This window comes from Anabrus simplex, chromosome 1 (genome assembly GCF_040414725.1).
Source record: "Anabrus simplex isolate iqAnaSimp1 chromosome 1, ASM4041472v1, whole genome shotgun sequence".
Lineage (NCBI taxonomy): Eukaryota > Metazoa > Arthropoda > Insecta > Orthoptera > Tettigoniidae > Anabrus > Anabrus simplex.
The window spans coordinates 1,163,535,962-1,163,554,184 of record NC_090265.1 but is presented as its reverse complement, the minus strand read 5'-3'; the positions used below and the strand labels follow the sequence as shown (position 1 = coordinate 1,163,554,184).

Below are 18,223 nucleotides of genomic sequence, written 5' to 3'. Positions count from 1 at the left end.
TGCCTGTAGTACATCTGTCTTCTGGTAGAGGTCACTCAAATTACAACAATGCAGGAGATAATTGCTATGTGCACCCCATGATGTGATCATGTTCTATTTTGCTTGTGATTCTGGTGACTGCTACCAAGGTGACACTGTTTAAAACATTGGTGTTATAATGATGGATACAAGCAGATTCACAACTGAAGAACGGCTTAGCGTATGAGTGCATGAAAATGAACGAACGGGTGAGACATATGAAGGAATTAGGCACCATTTTTTAAATCGCTTCAATACAGAAGCCCTAACGGAGGCTAATCTTCAGAAACTGGAAAAAAAGACCTTTGCAATTGGATCTGTGTTCGATGCACCACACAGTGGAAGACCCAAAAATATGACGATAACAAAGTCACTGAACGCTTAAATGCATCATTGCCTCGTTCACCAGCAGAATCAGCAAGGAAGCGTTCAGCGGAGATGGACATTCCCAGAACCTCCATGCGTCGTTGGATGAAGAATGAAGATTACTGTTCATTTTGACCCGGTAGCATCAGTGAATTAAGCAGTCGCGACATGCATACGCGACATGATTCGTGCAAACAGTTACTTGCAGTCAATACTGATCTGCATTTAGGGCAGTCGCTCAGGTGGTAGATTCCCTATCTGTTGCTTTCCTAGCCTTTTCCTAAATGATTTCAAAGAAATTGGAAATTTATTGAATTTATTGCCCTTGGTAAGTTATTCCAATCCCTAACTCCCCTTCCTATAAATGAATATTTGCCCCAGTTTGTCCTCATGAATTCCAACTTTATCTTCATATTGTGATCTTTCCTACTTTTATAAACGCCATTCAAACTTATTCGTCTACTAATATCATTCCACGCCATCTCTCCGCTGACAGCTCGGAACATACCACTTAGTCGAGCAGCTCTTCTTCTTTCTCTCAATTCTTCCCAACCCACACATTGCAACATTTTTTAACGCTACTCTTTTGTCGGAAATCACTCAGAACAAATCGAGCTGCTTTTCTTTGGATTTTTTCCAGTTCTTGAATCAGGTAATCCTGGTGAGTGTCCCATACACTGGAACTATACTCTAGTTGGGGTCTTACCAGAGACTTATATGCACTCTCCTTTACATCCTTACTACAACCCCTAAACACCCTCATAACCATGTGCAGAGATCTGTACCCTTTATTTACAATCCCATTTATGTGATTACCCCAATGAAGATCTTTCCTTATATTAACACCTAGATACTTACAATGATCCCCAAAAGAACTTTCACCCCATCAACGCAGTAATTAAAACTGAGAGGACTTTTCCTATTTGTGAAACTCACAACCTGACTTTTAACCCCATTTATCAACATACCATTGCCTGCTGTCCATCTCACAACATTTTCGAGGTCACGTTGCAGTTGCTCACAATCTTGTAACTTATTTATCACTCTATAGAGAATAACATCATCCGCAAAAAGCCTTACCTCCGATTCCACTCCTTTACTCATATCATTTATACATATAAAAAAACATGAAGGTCCAATAATACTGCCTTGAGGAATTCCCCTCTTAATTATTACAGGGTCAGATAAAGCTTCACCTACTCTAATTCTCTGAGATCTATTTTCTAGAAATATAGCAGCCCATTCAGTCACTCTTTTGTCTAGTCCAATTGCACTCATTTTTGCCAGTAGTCTCCCATGATCCACCCTATCAAATGCTTTAGACAGGTCAATCGCGATACAGTCCATTTGACCTCCAGAATCCAAGATATCTGCTATATCTTGCTGGAATCCTACAAGTTGAGCTTCAGTGGAATAACCTTTCCTAAAACTGAATTGCCTTCTATCGAACTAGTTATTAATTTCACAAACATGTCTAATATAATCAGAAAGAATGCCTTCCCAAAGCTTACATACAATGCATGTCAAACTTACTGGCCTGTAATTTTCAGCTTTATGTCTATCAGCCTTTCCTTAGGGGCTACTATAGCAACTCTCCATTCATCTGGTATAGCTCCTCCGACCAAACAATAATCAAATAAGTACTTCAGATATGGTACTATATCCCAACCCATTGTCTTTAGTATATCCCCAGAAATCTGATCAATTCCAGCTGCTTTTCTAGTTTTCAACTTTTGTATCTTATTGTAAATGTCATTGTTATCATATGTAAATTTTATTACTTTTGTGGCCTTAGTCTCCTCCTCTGTCTGTACATTATCCTTGTAACTAACAATCTTTGCATACTGCTGACTGAATACTTCTGCCTTTTGAAGATCCTCACATACACACTTCCCTTGTTCATTAATTATTCCTGGAATGTCCTTCTTGGAACCTGTTTCTGCCTTAAAATACCTATACATACCCTTCCATTTTTCACTAAAATTTGTATGACTGCCAATTATGCTTGCCATCATGTTATCCTTAGCTGCCTTCTTTGCTAGATTCAATTTTCTAGCAAGTTCCTTCAATTTCTCCTTACTTCCACAGCCATTTCTAACTCTATTTCTTTCCAGTCTGCACCTCTTTCTTAGTCTCTTTCCGGGTGATACTGGGTTCGAATCCCTCTGTCGGCAGCCCTGAAAATGGTTTTCCGTGGTTTCCCATTTTCACACCAGGTAAATGCTGTGGCTGTTCCTTAATTAAGGCCACGACCGCTTCCTTACTACTCCTAGCCCATCATCGCCATAAGACCTATCTGTGTCGGTGCGATGTAAAGCAATTTTTTTTTAAAATCAACTTCACACCATTATGTTCCTAAACTGTAGGCAGTCTACCACATGACAAATATTTGCTACCCTTCACTGTATCACCCAACATAGAACAAATTTCTAGCTTCTGAATGGAATGCAAAATACAAGCACAAACCGGCCTACTGGGTTATTCAGCAGTTTCAACAAAAACCAGAGAGCAAAATTGAACTTTCCTGACGCTAACGACTTGCTACCCGAAGGTGTAATTTATTCCCTAAAAGTTCAGGAATTCAAGGCCGTTTCCCGTTTTTGCGCAACTTTGCCCGGCCTACCTCGTGTGACGAGGGCTCTAATCTGTGTTGGAAATCACGTCCCTTTCACAAGAGATAACAAAGAACATTTTCAGGGTGGTCGTACTAAGTGGTAATAGTAAATATTTATGACACAGTATGTGAGGTATTTTTAAATAGATTTAATACGACTTGAATCAGGACTTTGAATTTACATTGTGCTAAGCAAGAAATCATTTTAATGAGGAGCGCACTCACAAGGTTTCTCTGTATTTTCTCACATCTGGTTAAATTTCGGAAAGGCTATTCCCATGTAAATTTATAGCGAAAAGGTTATTATTCTACTGGCACTTGAAATATTTCGTGATACATATAAGGTTAAGTGATACCACTCCAGTTTTTCACAATGAAATTGAACATACTCGTTCACTTTGTCTCAAAATTAGAAAAATAACGAGTAAGCCGTAGTATGGAAATCTGAAAAAACGTAAGTGTCGAACAAACTGTTTACCGTTACATACTAATTTTCATGTGTATGGGATTTTCCTGAATTTTACAAAAAATCTAATATAATGACAATCCACTATAGTGAGTACATTTTTACAGTTATGAATTCTCGCTATAACGGACTTCTGCTGTATGTTTAATTGTTGCATTCTAAATTGTACATTCGACATTGCAAAGTTGGTACAAGGTGTTACTTTTTGTGTGATTCTTGTAGATTGTGGCGCCAAGGGTGCTGTTGGGGAAGTAATTTGAAAGAATGAAGGATGAACCCATTACTTACACTTTACCATGAGAAACAAATTCATATACTAGAAGGAAAGCATCATACTATTGACCAGAATACTCCATAAATCCAAAGGGACAACCGTACATAAACCTAGACCAGAGATGCCAGTACTTTACAATGTTGATGTCCGCCTCCGTAGTGTAGTGGTTAGTATTATTAGCTGCCGTCCTCGGGAACCCGGGTTCGATTCCCAGTACTGCAAGAAATTTAAGGAGGGCTGGTATGTGGTTGAAATGGTACATGCAGCTCACCTCCATTGGGGTTGTGCCTGAAAAGATCTGCACCACCTCAGGACGAGGACACGAGTTTTTGACAGTGTTGATTGTCACTAAGAGACAGTTCTACTAGGGGTATAACCAAATTTAGCAGAAAGTTTGTTTCGATTTAGAAATAACTAAGTAATCCAGGTCAAAACCTAATCTGAAATAAGTGTGCAGGAAGCGACAGGACCCAAAAAATAGAGTTTTCCCTGAATCATGATATAACAAGATCAAAAATAAGTACGAGGATATAGTCAGAGAACAGGGAGAATAAGTTAAAGATTCAGAGGACTTTTATCAAGAGGGCGTACATTCAAAGTTTTAAGACAGTTGGTGCTATTCTTTAGGTTTAAGTCATAAGTTAATGTTTACGTATCTTGTTTTTTAATTAAGTCTTACCAGTTTTGTAAAATTTGTGTATACTTTATGCATTGTTTTTGTAGCCTTGTCATTGTACGTTTTTCTTATTTTTGGCTGATGATGCACACCAGCATCAAAACTGGTAGGCCCTACTAAGAATAATAAAATGTTATAATTTATCTTATAAGATTGTATGCTATTGAATAGGTGGACCCCTCTTGTTTCCATTAGATTGAACTTAATTGTATCAAAAATTAAGTTCCCAGAAGGAAACCATAGTTTAATTTCATTGATTGCAAATGTTTATGCAATTCAACTGATGAGCCCATTGCTACACTGGGGCGAAACGCTGGTAATTTCACTATTGTAAAGGCATGAAGAGCGTATATGTTTTTAACATTTGTATTCAATGACATTAAATGATGCTTTCCTTCTGGGAACTTCAGTTTTGATATAAAGACCAAGGGCAGGCATTTATACAAGTGGAGACAAATGCTTCCCCTAGTGCACCATCACTGCATTGTCTTAAGGCCGGTCTCCACTGATTAACATTTAACAAAAACATGTTAAATGTTAACTGGTGACACCATCAACATGTGAAATGTTGAATACTGTTTCATTTAACATTGTGTCAACACTTAATAAACACTTGACTTCCTTTGTCTGTAAACAGTTAGTTCATTATATCAATTTGTGGTAATGCATTTAGGTGGTGTCTAGTATTTTCAAACAAAGACAGTGGACTCAGATGAAGACGATTACCGGGCGAGTTAGCCGTGCGGTTAGGGGCACGTGGCTGTGAGCTTGCATCCGGGATATACTGTATTGGGTTGGAATCCCACTGTAGGCAGCCCTGAAGATGGTTTTCCATGGTTTCCCATTTTCACACTAGGCAAATGCTGGGGCTGTACCTTAATTAAGGCAACAGTCGCTTCCTTCCAAATCCTAGGCCTTTCCTATTTCATCGTCATCATAAGACCTATCTGTGTCAGTGCAACGTAAAGCCACTAGCAAAAAGAAAAAATGAAGAATACGATTTGACCTTTGTTATTGCCACTGTTGCTTCTTGTTACGATTTAGAAACGCAGTTTTATTAGGCATATTTCCTCCCCTCATCCTGCTCATTGCTTCAAAAGCAAACCACTTTGAAGTATAAACTGCGTCCTCTCCCACCCCCCAACTTCGGACTTTTCTGAACTCTTTGCAATTCTCGACTGGACTGGGAGCAGAAGGATGTTAGTTCTTTTTCGATGCACTTCGGGAACAATTATAGATAATTTCGAGTTCCTGGAAACTGTTGGCTTTCTTCGCTTTATCTCTGTATTCCTTTGATGAGACAAACCACAAACAAGGCCTTTTTGTTCTATCATTAATTAAGTCCAGATTAATCTTTTTGCTCCACTCCATTTCTGACTATAAATTTTAGTACCAGTATAGTGCAGAGAGAATGACATACGTGCACGCACTGTATTGGTAGCTTAGAACAAAGAGAATGATTGTTGCAGAGTGTTGTAACTATAATCCTACTTCATGAGAACCACGTCGTTTGCGTCGTTGGGACTATCTGTTGGTATGGAAACAGCATGGAATTTGTCAAAACTGTGCCGACATCTCACGAACAACTAATTGACTTGGTGTGCAAAACATGCCAACATGTTAAAAGTGTTAACCTCAACATTCTGAGTTAACATGCAAAGTCAATTGGAAGACACAATCACAATATACATGTCAATTGTAACATGTTAAATTTAACATGTTGGTGTTAAATGTTAATCACTGGAGACCGGCCTTTACATAGGAGGCTTGTGGTGGTGTCTCAACAGCGCACTATATACCTGCGTCTTGGAAAGGTGTAGCAATCCAACTGATGAGCCCCCTGCTATACTGGGGCAAAACGCTGGTAATTTCACAATTGAAAAGTCCTAAAGAGCTTAAATGTTTTTAATACTTGTAATCAGTGAAATTAAATTATGGTTTCCTTCTGGGAACTTTATTTTTAAAATTAAGTTCATAATTGCACATTGGGGCAATTCTACATTTACCCAAGTACAGTTTGAAACTCAGTATGGGTTGTTAGAGGAAAAATTGTTTCACCTTGATTGTGTTTGAACACATTCACAGGGAGATTTTTGTGAAAGAACATCTTATACCCAATTAGTTCCTTTGGCAACAAATACAATTTACAGTTTGTTTCAAAACAACTAGTTTTAGAAAGGAGAAATATACTACTTCTTCTTTACTTTCGTAAGTGCACTGCATAATGATTTCTCTTTGAAATGTATAAGTTCATAGTTCAGTGATAATCACATTTACAAGAGAAGTGTAACAAGCATTCCTCATACAATATTTAAGGGCTCTTTCAGTTCTCTGACCTTAAAAAGCATATCGATGTTATGCTTGGGAGATCAGGGCCTGAGATATAAAACTGAGACCTTGACTCTTAACATACTAAAAACAGTGACGGACTTAAAGTTTTGAAGGATAGCTGAATATATAGTGGTCGAGGCAGAGTGAAAATGAGAGGAACGCACGGGCATACAAGGAATTCGAGAATGTTGTAGAACAGAATTCAGTGATGTCAGCAGAAACCAAAGTTCATAGGTGGTGCATTCCGTCAGTTGTTGACATCATGCAAGTGCGGAGCAGGGCAAACATTGAGTGAAGCAGCGAGTAGCGAGTTCAATGTGGCAGCAGGCCATGAAGGGTCAGTAGGATCGCCACGAGATCCAGTTCTAGAGAAGAAAAGTGGTTTGCTGTTTCCGGCAAGGGTGAGAAGCAAGGACCTCTCCGTTTACAGATTAGAATCATGTACCAAGGGAGATGTGTGGTAAATTTCCAACTTCTTTGAAGTCAAAGAAAAGACTAGTTAAACAACTAATAGGGAATATGCCACCTTGGCGACAGCCTTAAATGCAGATCATTAGTGGCTGATTTATTTATTTATTTATTTATTTATTTATTTATTTATTTATTTATTTATTTATTTATTTATTTATTTATTTATTTATTTATTTATTTATTTATTTATTTATTTATTTATTTATTTATTTGATTGACTGATTGATTGATTGATTAATTGATTGATTGATTGATTGATTGATTGATTGATTGATTGATTGATTGATTGATTGATTGATTGATTGATTGATATTTACATGTTCCTCCCCTGTGTTTACTGTAAACATGATTCTGACTTTCAGAATGACTGACTGAACCACTTAACCATTGCCTGTAATTAAGTACTTGCACATGACTTTAAGAACTCACAGTACAAAAAACAGTTTTAACATTTATTTATCATTATTATTTCCACATTTTATAATAGTATTTGTCATGTATTTATTCCATATCAAGATGTAATTTGTCTTCTTTCAGTCAAAACCCTCAAGTCCAACTAAGCCATTTAAACATGTAACTTTTGGGACACCTCCAACTCTGTCACCACCTCCTGAGATGAAGGGGCAGAGGTAAGTTAGTACATCCTTCTTATGTCTAGCTGTTTTCATTATATTAAGTAAATCAGCTGCTCCTACCAATATTGTTTTATGCAAACTGCAGTTTTATATATGTCCTGAAAACCAAAAACTTCTGGTACGAACAGCAAACATTAAACGGATATCTTTTTATTTATGGCCTGCACAATTATAGGGAGCTGTTATCCAATAGGAATATTATTAAATAATAGAAACCATGAGAGTGCTCACTAGTGGTCTGGAATGTAAATGAAATGCCTGTGAAACACTAAGTGGACATTGCGACCGTGTTAAAACCATAATGCATTGCGCCTCAGTGCACTATAGCATAGATGATAAGAGTTATTTCATCCGCTCCAGACGTCTTCCCTGTAAACAACTGGCTTGTCACTCAACTCCACATGCTCGCTTCTGACATTTGGATTCAGCATGTCCTGACTAGGCTGAGCAATTAATCTGTTACCTGGACCTATTATTTGGCATCGCAGACACACTGCTCAGCTCCAAGGACTTCACGCTCACTAGGAAGAATTGCTATACAAACTAACCATAAAATTATGTGCTGTCTTCCTTGTCAACTTGCTAGAAGACTTTCTGCGTCACGTGACTTCATCATCACTTAATGGCTGATGATGGCCTAATATCAGTAGGCCGAAACAAGTACCATGATTAAAATGAATTGAAGTACTTTACTAATTTTACATTATAATTATTACATGGATTACCTCATTTATCTACGATAATTATATTGTCATCAATACGGAACATGAAAATGATAAACTTTGATCACTTGGCCTCTCGTTGGGCGATGTTGATGTAATACTGGCAATTCTTCTGTATTGCCGTATCACCCTTTCTTGATATTCTAAATAAATACAGATAAATACCCAAGTATCCATTCATCATTGTATTGTATTTGACTAGGAGAGAACAGAGTGCCGGTCGTGCAGTTCTTTACTTTGCATGTCATATGAGCTGGGCCCCTATTAACAATGGCATAATGGACTTATGAAACCTTAACCCTTTTAGTTAACATAAACTTTGTATCTAGTGGGTGTTCTGGGTGGCTAGTATTCAATGATAGACTCATTCAGTCATTTAATATCGTTACTAAAAAGTCTGTATAAAAACCACGTAGCAACCATAAAGGTGGGTGGTGATCTCTCAGGCATTTTCAATGTGACAAATGGAGTAAGGTAAGGTTGTATATTATCACCTCAACTCTACATCATCTATGCAGAGTGTGTTATCCAAAGAGCTCTCAATGGCTGGAATGGTGGAATCTCAATTGGTGGCAGAAAAATTAATAACCTGCGCTTTGCAGATGACACTTCCCTCATCGCTGGTAGTGAAGAGGAACTTCATGACCTGCTTACAAGGGTGAAGAACACTAGTCTTCAGTATGGTCTAGAGATGAATATAAAAAAGACCAAACTAATGGTAGTTGATCGGCAAGGTCAAATCCAACTTACGGGATACCTAAAGGACCTGGATATAGTTAAGGAATTTGTATACATGGGGTCTGTCATCAATGACACGGGAAGCTGTGATACAGAGGTAAAAAGACGTATTGTTTCAGGTTGTGCTGCAATGGTTAAACTTACTAAGCCACGAAGATGCGCTTGGTAGAATCACTAGTGTTCTCCGTCTTTTTGTACGGCTCTGAGACCTGGACCGTGAATGCCAAAGACAAAAAACGCATTGATGCCTATGAGATGTGGTGTTGGCGGAGAATGCTATGTGTACCCTGGACAGAAAGAAGAACTAATGTTTCCATTCTGGACGACCTCTGCATCAAGAAACGCCTATCTTCCTGTGTGAGTGAGCGTTACCACCAGTTCCTTGGCCACATTCTAAGACGAGACGGAGAGAACTTGGAAAAGGTAATTTTACAAGGCAAAATTGAAGGCAGTAGACCACGAGGAAGAACAGCAAGCAGATGGATAGATCCGGCAAAGAAGATAACTGGGCCGCTTCAGATCATATTAACGAAATGTGAAAACCGCTCGGGATGGAGACATCTTACATGTAAGTAATCTCATTATTAGACCCGTATTGAACTATGCTATGATATACTAACAATCTGTTGGTTGTTTTGATCCACCTTTTCAATACAAATTACAGTTTGTGTTGCTAAGTTGTAATGTTACAACACTAATTTACCGGGACATGTTTCGCTTTTATTCACAAGCATCATCAGCCTATACAATTGCCTCAAGGTTTGTCATATTTGGATTGTTGTTACAAATTTCATTACATTGAATGTAAATCTAATTTCAGTGATAACAATATTTAAAACGTAAGAATAATATACACATTAAAAATTATGACAATATGATTTGCAATGTTAAAATGGAGTAAATCTTAATTCTAAAACACATTGACGTCCAAAACACAGTTTTTACAATTTGAAAATTTGGCTAAAAATTGTTTGCAATGTTAAAATAAAATTGATTCAACTATAATTTGGCATTAAAATTTGAGTCATAAATATAAATATTGGATGTTAATATATAGGAGCCATAGTTTCTGAAGTGCGTTGGTTTCTAGAATACAATAACATTTCAGTATTGAGAATTTTAGTTAAGAATTGTGCTCTCTAAATAATGTTATTTAAAAAGACTGTAATTTTGCATCATGCGTGATTGGAATCATGATGATAATCTAGAATTGAAGTCTTGGGTTCGTTGGAAAATGGCTTCTAGATTTGATGAGGCTTGCTGCTGCAGTTTGGCAATTTGATCAGAGGAAGTATTGACATATTTAATTCTTGTTTGTAGCGACCAGACTCTCCGTTGGAAGTTGATTGTTTTGATGTAAGTTATGGTTAAAAGGGGCTTCAATCCAAATTTTGAGTATCTGATTATGTTTCTTTCGATTTATAGAGTGGAAGAAGCATCCCTTTGTCTGCTGCTACAGAATCTTGTCGACCTTATTGCATTACTGTGATTATTGTCTGTTGTGGTTCTACTCCTTGTTATCACTGAAATTAGATTTACATTCAATGTAATTAAATTTGTAACAACAATCCAAATATGACAAACCTTGAGGCAATTGTATAGGCTGATGATGCTTGTGAATAAAAGCGAAACATGTCCCAGTAAATTAGTGTTGTAACATTACAACTTAGCAACACAAACTGTAATTTGTATTGAAAAGGTGGATCAAAACAACCAACAAATTGTTAGTATATCATGGAGACATCTTGTCAAAGTTGCAACACAGAAATGGAGTTATGAGGTCACGACGCTCAGTAATGAGCACAACGACTAATGATGATGAATCGCTATGATGGTGTCATAACATCAATGTGCTTGGGTTGTGCAGTGCAGCAATTGTGTGCAGAAGAACAGATCTAATGGTCCTAGTTATTCTAAGAATAGGAAGTAATGTGGAGAACAATAGTTGCACCTTTATATTGGTGCTCCGACTGCTCTGGAACGTGGCATGCCCACCTCATGTTGTGACTTGCGCCATTTTGGAGAACAATCATTGAACGAGAAATGCTACTATGCAAGCTAAGGGCGCCAATCTTTAAGTTGATGACTTAAAGATAAAAATTTATAATCAAGCTTGGACGGACTCTCATCACAGGGATGGGGTGATAGTGCACTAATCATTAAGCAGGAGAATTAGAAATCAAAAGGCTAATTAAGGCAGACTGATTAAAGTGAACTAGGAAAATACTATTTATTATATTGAATATAAATGACGACGGTTTGACGAGAACTGAATTTAAAATAGGAAATGAATTTAACAAAAAATTGAATGACTCTACTTCGCGAAAACTTGCAATATTTTTAACTCGCTTGCTCACCATGTAGTCTTGTTCTGCTGGTCCTTGGAAAGCTTCCATCCTTGTAGTTGGAACATCACCGGTCGTCTTTGAGATATCTTCATCTGCAGCTAAGTACCATTCCTGCCTTGCAAATTGCATCAACCACTAATTGGATGATGGCTTTGAAACTGTCACACTAGTCCACTATGGTACAACAACCATAAGACAAGTTATCAGACCTAAAGCGAAATACAAGATAGAAGAAGAATAATCATCATGCCAAGAGCTCCAACACGCCCTTTTATAACCTTTTCTGGCTCTAATTACAGGTCACTACACGTGGTCCAATCAGTTGACACGTCTCTCCCCACTCCAGATATTAAAGTTGATGGGTCCCAACCATGATATCAACTGTTCTTCTATTAGCCCTTTCACTCAGTATCCATGGCAACATGACGCTCCTTTGAAAATATAGGCGGTGATCAGTTTGAATTATTCTGGTCGAAATACAGTAGCTGTCGTTACAACGCTTGAACACGTGCTCGCTTTTCCCAGAATTTGATGTCTAAATTTGTCCTTCCTTCTTCCTCGGTGATGTGGCAAGATAGAGGAAAATCTACTGCAAGTTAAATTTAAACGAATGTCGCAAGAATCTAAGTTAATATTAGGATATTCAGCCCTCGTTTAGAAGTCGTAGTTACAAAGTAATGAAATGATAGTGAGCAAATGATCAAACATGAATTATAATAAAATTACATACCAAGATAAATATCATGACGTTAAATTCCTGAATTAATTACACATAATAAAATTAACATAATTACACCATGACGTCTGGAACGTTACATACGCCCCCATGAGTTCTTAACAAATATCACATGAGTTGAGAACTCACACACTTACTCCCACATTGACTTGAAATACCTCTATTACCTGCCCATTATGAGCGACATTATTTTCATACAATTAATTATATCTCACTGTCTCCATATCTCTCTTAGACTGCTCACCATTGCGAATGTCTGTTATTTCAGTTCATCTTGAGGTTTAGATACTAAATTATGCCCAACATGAGCAACTTTCCATTTTTTAAAACAAGATTATCTTTGAGAATATAACATAATATATATACAATTCAGATTACAAACTCTCCCGAGTGTCTATTAGTCCTTTTACTCTCCATCTTTCCGACATTCTTTGCTAGATAGCAGTAACACGTTCTCTTCCAATCTTTTACATTAAAACCATGGAAAACAAATGATACAAACAATTTACACCTTAATCACTCTCTCGAATGTTTCAACCTTATCTTGAAGCAGGATGCAATACACTTCACACGAATACACACGCAATTTAAGCTCACGGTAAAATTATTGCAAGTTAGAAATGCACATACGGGAAAATTAATTATTTGCCGTCGTCAGCTTTAATTAGCCTTCGGTAACATCTCAGAAAACAGATAAGATATAAAATTTCATGGCCTCACATACAGAAAACAGACGATCAATCGTCAATGAACGAGCGTAAATCTACCGCTACACACAAACACCTCCCTTGTTTACAAACACAACTAGGAAATACCACCACAATTGAGAGGTAAACTCATTCCGCTCGTAGTCTGACATAACAGGTAGCAACTTCCCCGTGTTACTGACCTATATCTCACAATCCGGTTCAGCTACCTCACACGACAGGTATCTCCGTAAACTACTGTTATATGAACAATTCACTACGCTCTCGCATTCAATACACAGACGTATTGATCCATTACACTTAGGCACGACAATTAAGGGATTAACGTATTGACTGTTTGATAATTCAATCACATCGTCTGCTAACATAGCTTGAATTTGATCCTCCACGGCTATGGCATATTTGTGTGGTATCGGATACCGCGGTCCGCTGAATGGACTCTTATCCACCATAGAAAAAGAATGCTCATACAGATGGGTAACACCAGGTTTCTCGGAGAAAATCTCCACGTGTTCACACAACACTTCAAATAACTTGTCCTTCTGGACTTCATTTAACTGATTTCTACCTACGGCTTCTTTCAAGCCACATATTTTATCCTCATTAATCCACAACTGGCACAACTTCAGGCCCTCACTAGCCTCTTCATTAACTTTAGAAACCTCTCTCATTCTCCACACTGTACTAACTTCCGTTTTCCTCTGAATTTCCTCCTCAAACTTGACCTTGATATCCTCATTATTCCACCTCAAATTTAGCACTGCATCATAGTAATTTAACTGAGCCAATTTTAACGTTAACCAATCAGATCCCAAGATAAGATCAAATATCAAATGCGTAATTACCAAACATATCTGAACGCTAATAAAATTATTAATACAGATCGGAACAGCTACTTGTTTACAAATTTGCTTAGACCTCTTACCAACAGCCGTAATGATGAAAGTAGACTTAACAGGCATTTCCTCCAACTGAATACCCTGTTTCACTAATGACTCATACCACTGAGAACTAATACATGATATTTGGCTACCAGAATCAATAAAAAGTTTAACCCACGCCCCCCAAACTTTCAATTTAACAACGGGATTGACTACTTCATTACTTGAATCTCCATTATTCTGCTCGGGTTCATACAACAAATCGTCTCTAACATCTAGGTCATATGGTAACACTTTCATGACAAGACACTTCGCTACCTTCGTACTAGGCTGGAATTCTGACCTAAGATTACAGCCTCTAGTTAGTTTAAAGGTTCTCTTTGTGTATTGACGTTGGACTCATTAGTACATTGCTCTGGCCCCCGTTGGGAGTTTCCTGTCCTATATTCAGGTGCTCCGCTCCTACTGTTATGCTGAGGTCTCAACTGATTGCGAGCTTCGTGATTCTGTGTTCTTCCGTTATCTCTCATTCCGTTGTGATGACTAAAGCTCTGAATATTCTCCGTTCTACTCCTAAGGTTACCTAAAGCATCAAAACTGCCTAGTAGGTTCTCCATCTCCTGAATAGTACCAACTCTTTGCATGCAGGCCGCTTCTCTCACCCTGTCCGGAAAATGTCTCAAAAAGTAGTCTAACTACATCAGACCCCTCGGTTATACCATCTAAGTTCTGACAAATCATGACATGGGCCAGGAGGTATTCGGTCATAGTGACTCCCTCATGCTGTTTGTACCTCCCAAATACCACCCTTTCTCTCTCCCGAGCTTGTATCGCTTCATTCCAGAATTTCTCTCTAAACTTATTTCTGAATTCTTTCAGGTTCGTCATCGTTTGCCTATATACCATGAACCAAGACCGAGTTTCTCCTACAAAAGCATGGTCAATATTTTCCATAACGTCTTCCCAGTCCATAGACCCTTCCTCTAGACGCTTTTCAAACTGTTTTTCTATCATCTTAAGGAAATCTAGTGGGTTCGTTTGTTTCCCATTAAATTTAGGTAGTTCAATTTCCCTAATGTAGCTATTTCCTAGACATTGCCTTCCCATGAAAACCTGTTTATCCTTTGCCGCCTGTTTTAACTGATTTTCTGCTTTCTCCATCCGGCATTCTACATCTTTGTCTCTCCTATCAATTTCGCTCTCCAAATTAACCTGCTTCTCTTTCAGTGTCCTAATTTCAATCTTATTCTCTTCAGCTATCGCAAACCTTTCTTCAATTGCCCGGGTCTCATCTTCTATTCTAAGCTTTACTGTGTCAATTTCTTGTTGGACATGGTCTTTAAATACCCGTATTTCCCCTTTTTGAGTCTCAACTCTCTTATCAATACTAGTGACCTGCCTCATTACTTCCTCCCTAGTAGAGTTGCTTTCCTTCCCCATTAATTCCAGGAATTTACTTGTCTGCTCCGCAAACTTTTCTTCTACCTCTTTTCCTTGCCGTTCACATTCACTTCTCTGTTCCTCTAATCGCTTATTAAAATGTTCATTTTTTACCACCAGATCGCGTAACTGCCTACTGTGTTCGTCCATTCTCCGATTCGCTTCCTCCTTATTTTCCCTCATCTCCCTGCTTAATTCAGCTTTAGTTTGCTCTAACTGTTCTTTAAGTTCATATTTAATATTCTCAATTTTAGTGTTAGTTTGTTCTAATTCACTTTTAAGCTCAGATTTAGTTTGCTTTAATTCCTCTAACATTATTCGCATCATTCCCATTAACTGATCATTATTATTACTTTCATTGTTAGTGTTTACTTCCGCTTCGCCCCCCATCCTACTATCATCTGACTCCATACTGACTTCTTTCTGCTTGCCTTCACTCTCCATACTACTTACACTTCTATCTTCAATTTCCTCTACTAGACTACACAACTCTTCCTCTGAACTCAATACGTTATTGCCTTTTATCACCCGTCCACTGCGCAACATCCTCTCCTCTTTCGTCTGATCAGCCATGACCCTCCCCACAATCAAACACTCCTAATGCAACGTGGATATCCAAATTTTACCCATAATACGAATTCTGATATCGTTACTGTCATTAACTGCTCCGTACTTAATGATTTTCTCGCCTCACGTTGGAGTGGCATTTATGTGACTTGCCCCATTTTGGAGAACAATCATTGAACGAGAAATGCTACTATGCAAGCTAAGGGCGCCAATCTTTAAGTTGATGACTTAAAGATAAAAATTTATAATCAAGCTTGGACGGACTCTCATCACAGGGATGGGGTGATAGTGCACTAATCATTAAGCAGGAGAATTAGAAATCAAAAGGCTAATTAAGGCAGACTGATTAAAGTGAACTAGGAAAATACTATTTATTATATTGAATATAAATGACGACGGTTTGACGAGAACTGAATTTAAAATAGGAAATGAATTTAACAAAAAATTGAATGACTCTACTTCGCGAAAACTTGCAATATTTTTAACTCACTTGCTCACCATGTAGTCTTGTTCTGCTGGTCCTTGGAAAGCTTCCATCCTTGTAGCTGGAACATCACCGGTCGTCTTTGAGATATCTTCATCTGCAGCTAAGTACCATTCCTGCCTTGCAAATTGCATCAACCACTAATTGGATGATGGCTTTGAAACTATCACACTAGTCCACTATGGTACAACAACCATAAGACAAGTTATCAGACCTAAAGCGAAATACAAGATAGAAGAAGAATAATCATTATGCCAAGAGCTCCAACACGCCCTTTTATAACCTTTTCTGGCTCTAATTACAGGTCGCTACACGTGGTCCAATCAGTTGACACGTCTTTCCCCACTCCAGATATTAAAGTTGATGGGTCCCAACCATGATATCAACTGTTCTTCTATTAGCCCTTTCACTCAGTATCCATGGCAACATGACGCTCCTTTGAAAATATAGGCGGTGATCAGTTTGAAATTATTCTGGTCGAAATACAGTAGCTGTCGTTACAACGCTTGAACACGTGCTCGCTTTTCCCAGAATTTGATGTCTAAATTTGTCCTTCTTTCTTCCTCGGTGATGTGGCAAGATAGAGGAAAATCTACTGCAAGTTAAATTTAAACGAATGTCGCAAGAATCTAAGTTAATATTAGGATATTCAGCCCTCGTTTACAAGTCGTAGTTACAAAGTAATGAAATGATAGTGAGCAAATGATCAAACATGAATTATAATAAAATTACATACCAAGATAAATATCATGACGTTAAATTCCTGAATTAATTACACATAATAAAATTAACATAATTACACCGTGACGTCTGGAACGTTACAATGTTTATCAGCAAGGCTGATAACAACTGAAGTGTGACCTTTTCATGACTCTCTCCATTCTTGAAACTGGACTAAGTAGCCCACTTCCCCATCGACTGTGAGACTTGTAATGAGTTGGACTTTTGATAATGCGCTCTGCACTTCTGAATATGCTGTTCTGGAGAGGATTACTCTCTACTTATTTTTGAGGTCGTTGAAGAACTCCTTCTGATTGTATCCTAGTTCTGGTTTGATCCAATGATTTGTTAATGTAATCTGTAATCTTAGTGAGATATACTTTGTTCTCCCTCTTTAGGCATCTATATACCTCTTTTTTTTTTGTATCATGAAAAGTAGTTATTTTTAATATGCTGGCCATATGAATTACAGTAGAAGTCTGCTATAGAGAGTACAGCATATAATGGGAACCCCATTATACCGACAATGTTTTGCTGTCCCTTCAAAATTCCTATATTAAACTGTGTATTATCCTTCAGTTACAGCAAGAGCCCTATCACTGACGCATCCATTATTACGAGCGATTAAGCGCGTGTGATTTTTCCATTACCAATATTTATGCACCCCAGTGATTATGTTGCATGCAATCGATTATCTTCAGTATCGTTTCTGTAACCGGTTACTGGGCGGTTACACAGATACATAGTTAAAAGGGAGGAAAATAAATCAAATTACACTACACCTTACACCCTAGGCACATCGTAAATATCAAATGAACTACGCTTAATACAACATGAACAAGATCAGGCTGGACAACTTGACAACATTTAACAAGGAATGGGGACTGGGAACCTACCAAAGGTCGTAGGAAAGCGAAGGTTGCGAGTTTCGAGAAAATCAATGGCAATGTCTCGTTTTCAAATATTATTTTCAAAAATGAAAATTTACAATGTGTGTTCTGCACAAATTTCATCTATCCAACAATCCAG

The 18,223-nt window shown here is 37.8% G+C and overlaps 1 protein-coding gene across 3 annotated transcripts in view; it reads left to right on the top strand.

Moving 5' to 3' along the window:
• The window catches only part of Nup35 (Nucleoporin 35kDa), a 125,609-nt gene that overhangs the window by 9,293 nt on the left and 98,093 nt on the right, over positions 1-18,223 (top strand). For all 3 annotated transcript variants that reach the window (XM_067137461.2, XM_067137462.2, XM_067137460.2), the window contains exon 3: positions 7,754-7,845. In XM_067137461.2, coding sequence (XP_066993562.1) covers positions 7,754-7,845 — 92 coding nt within the window. The remainder of the gene's footprint in view (positions 1-7,753; positions 7,846-18,223) is intronic.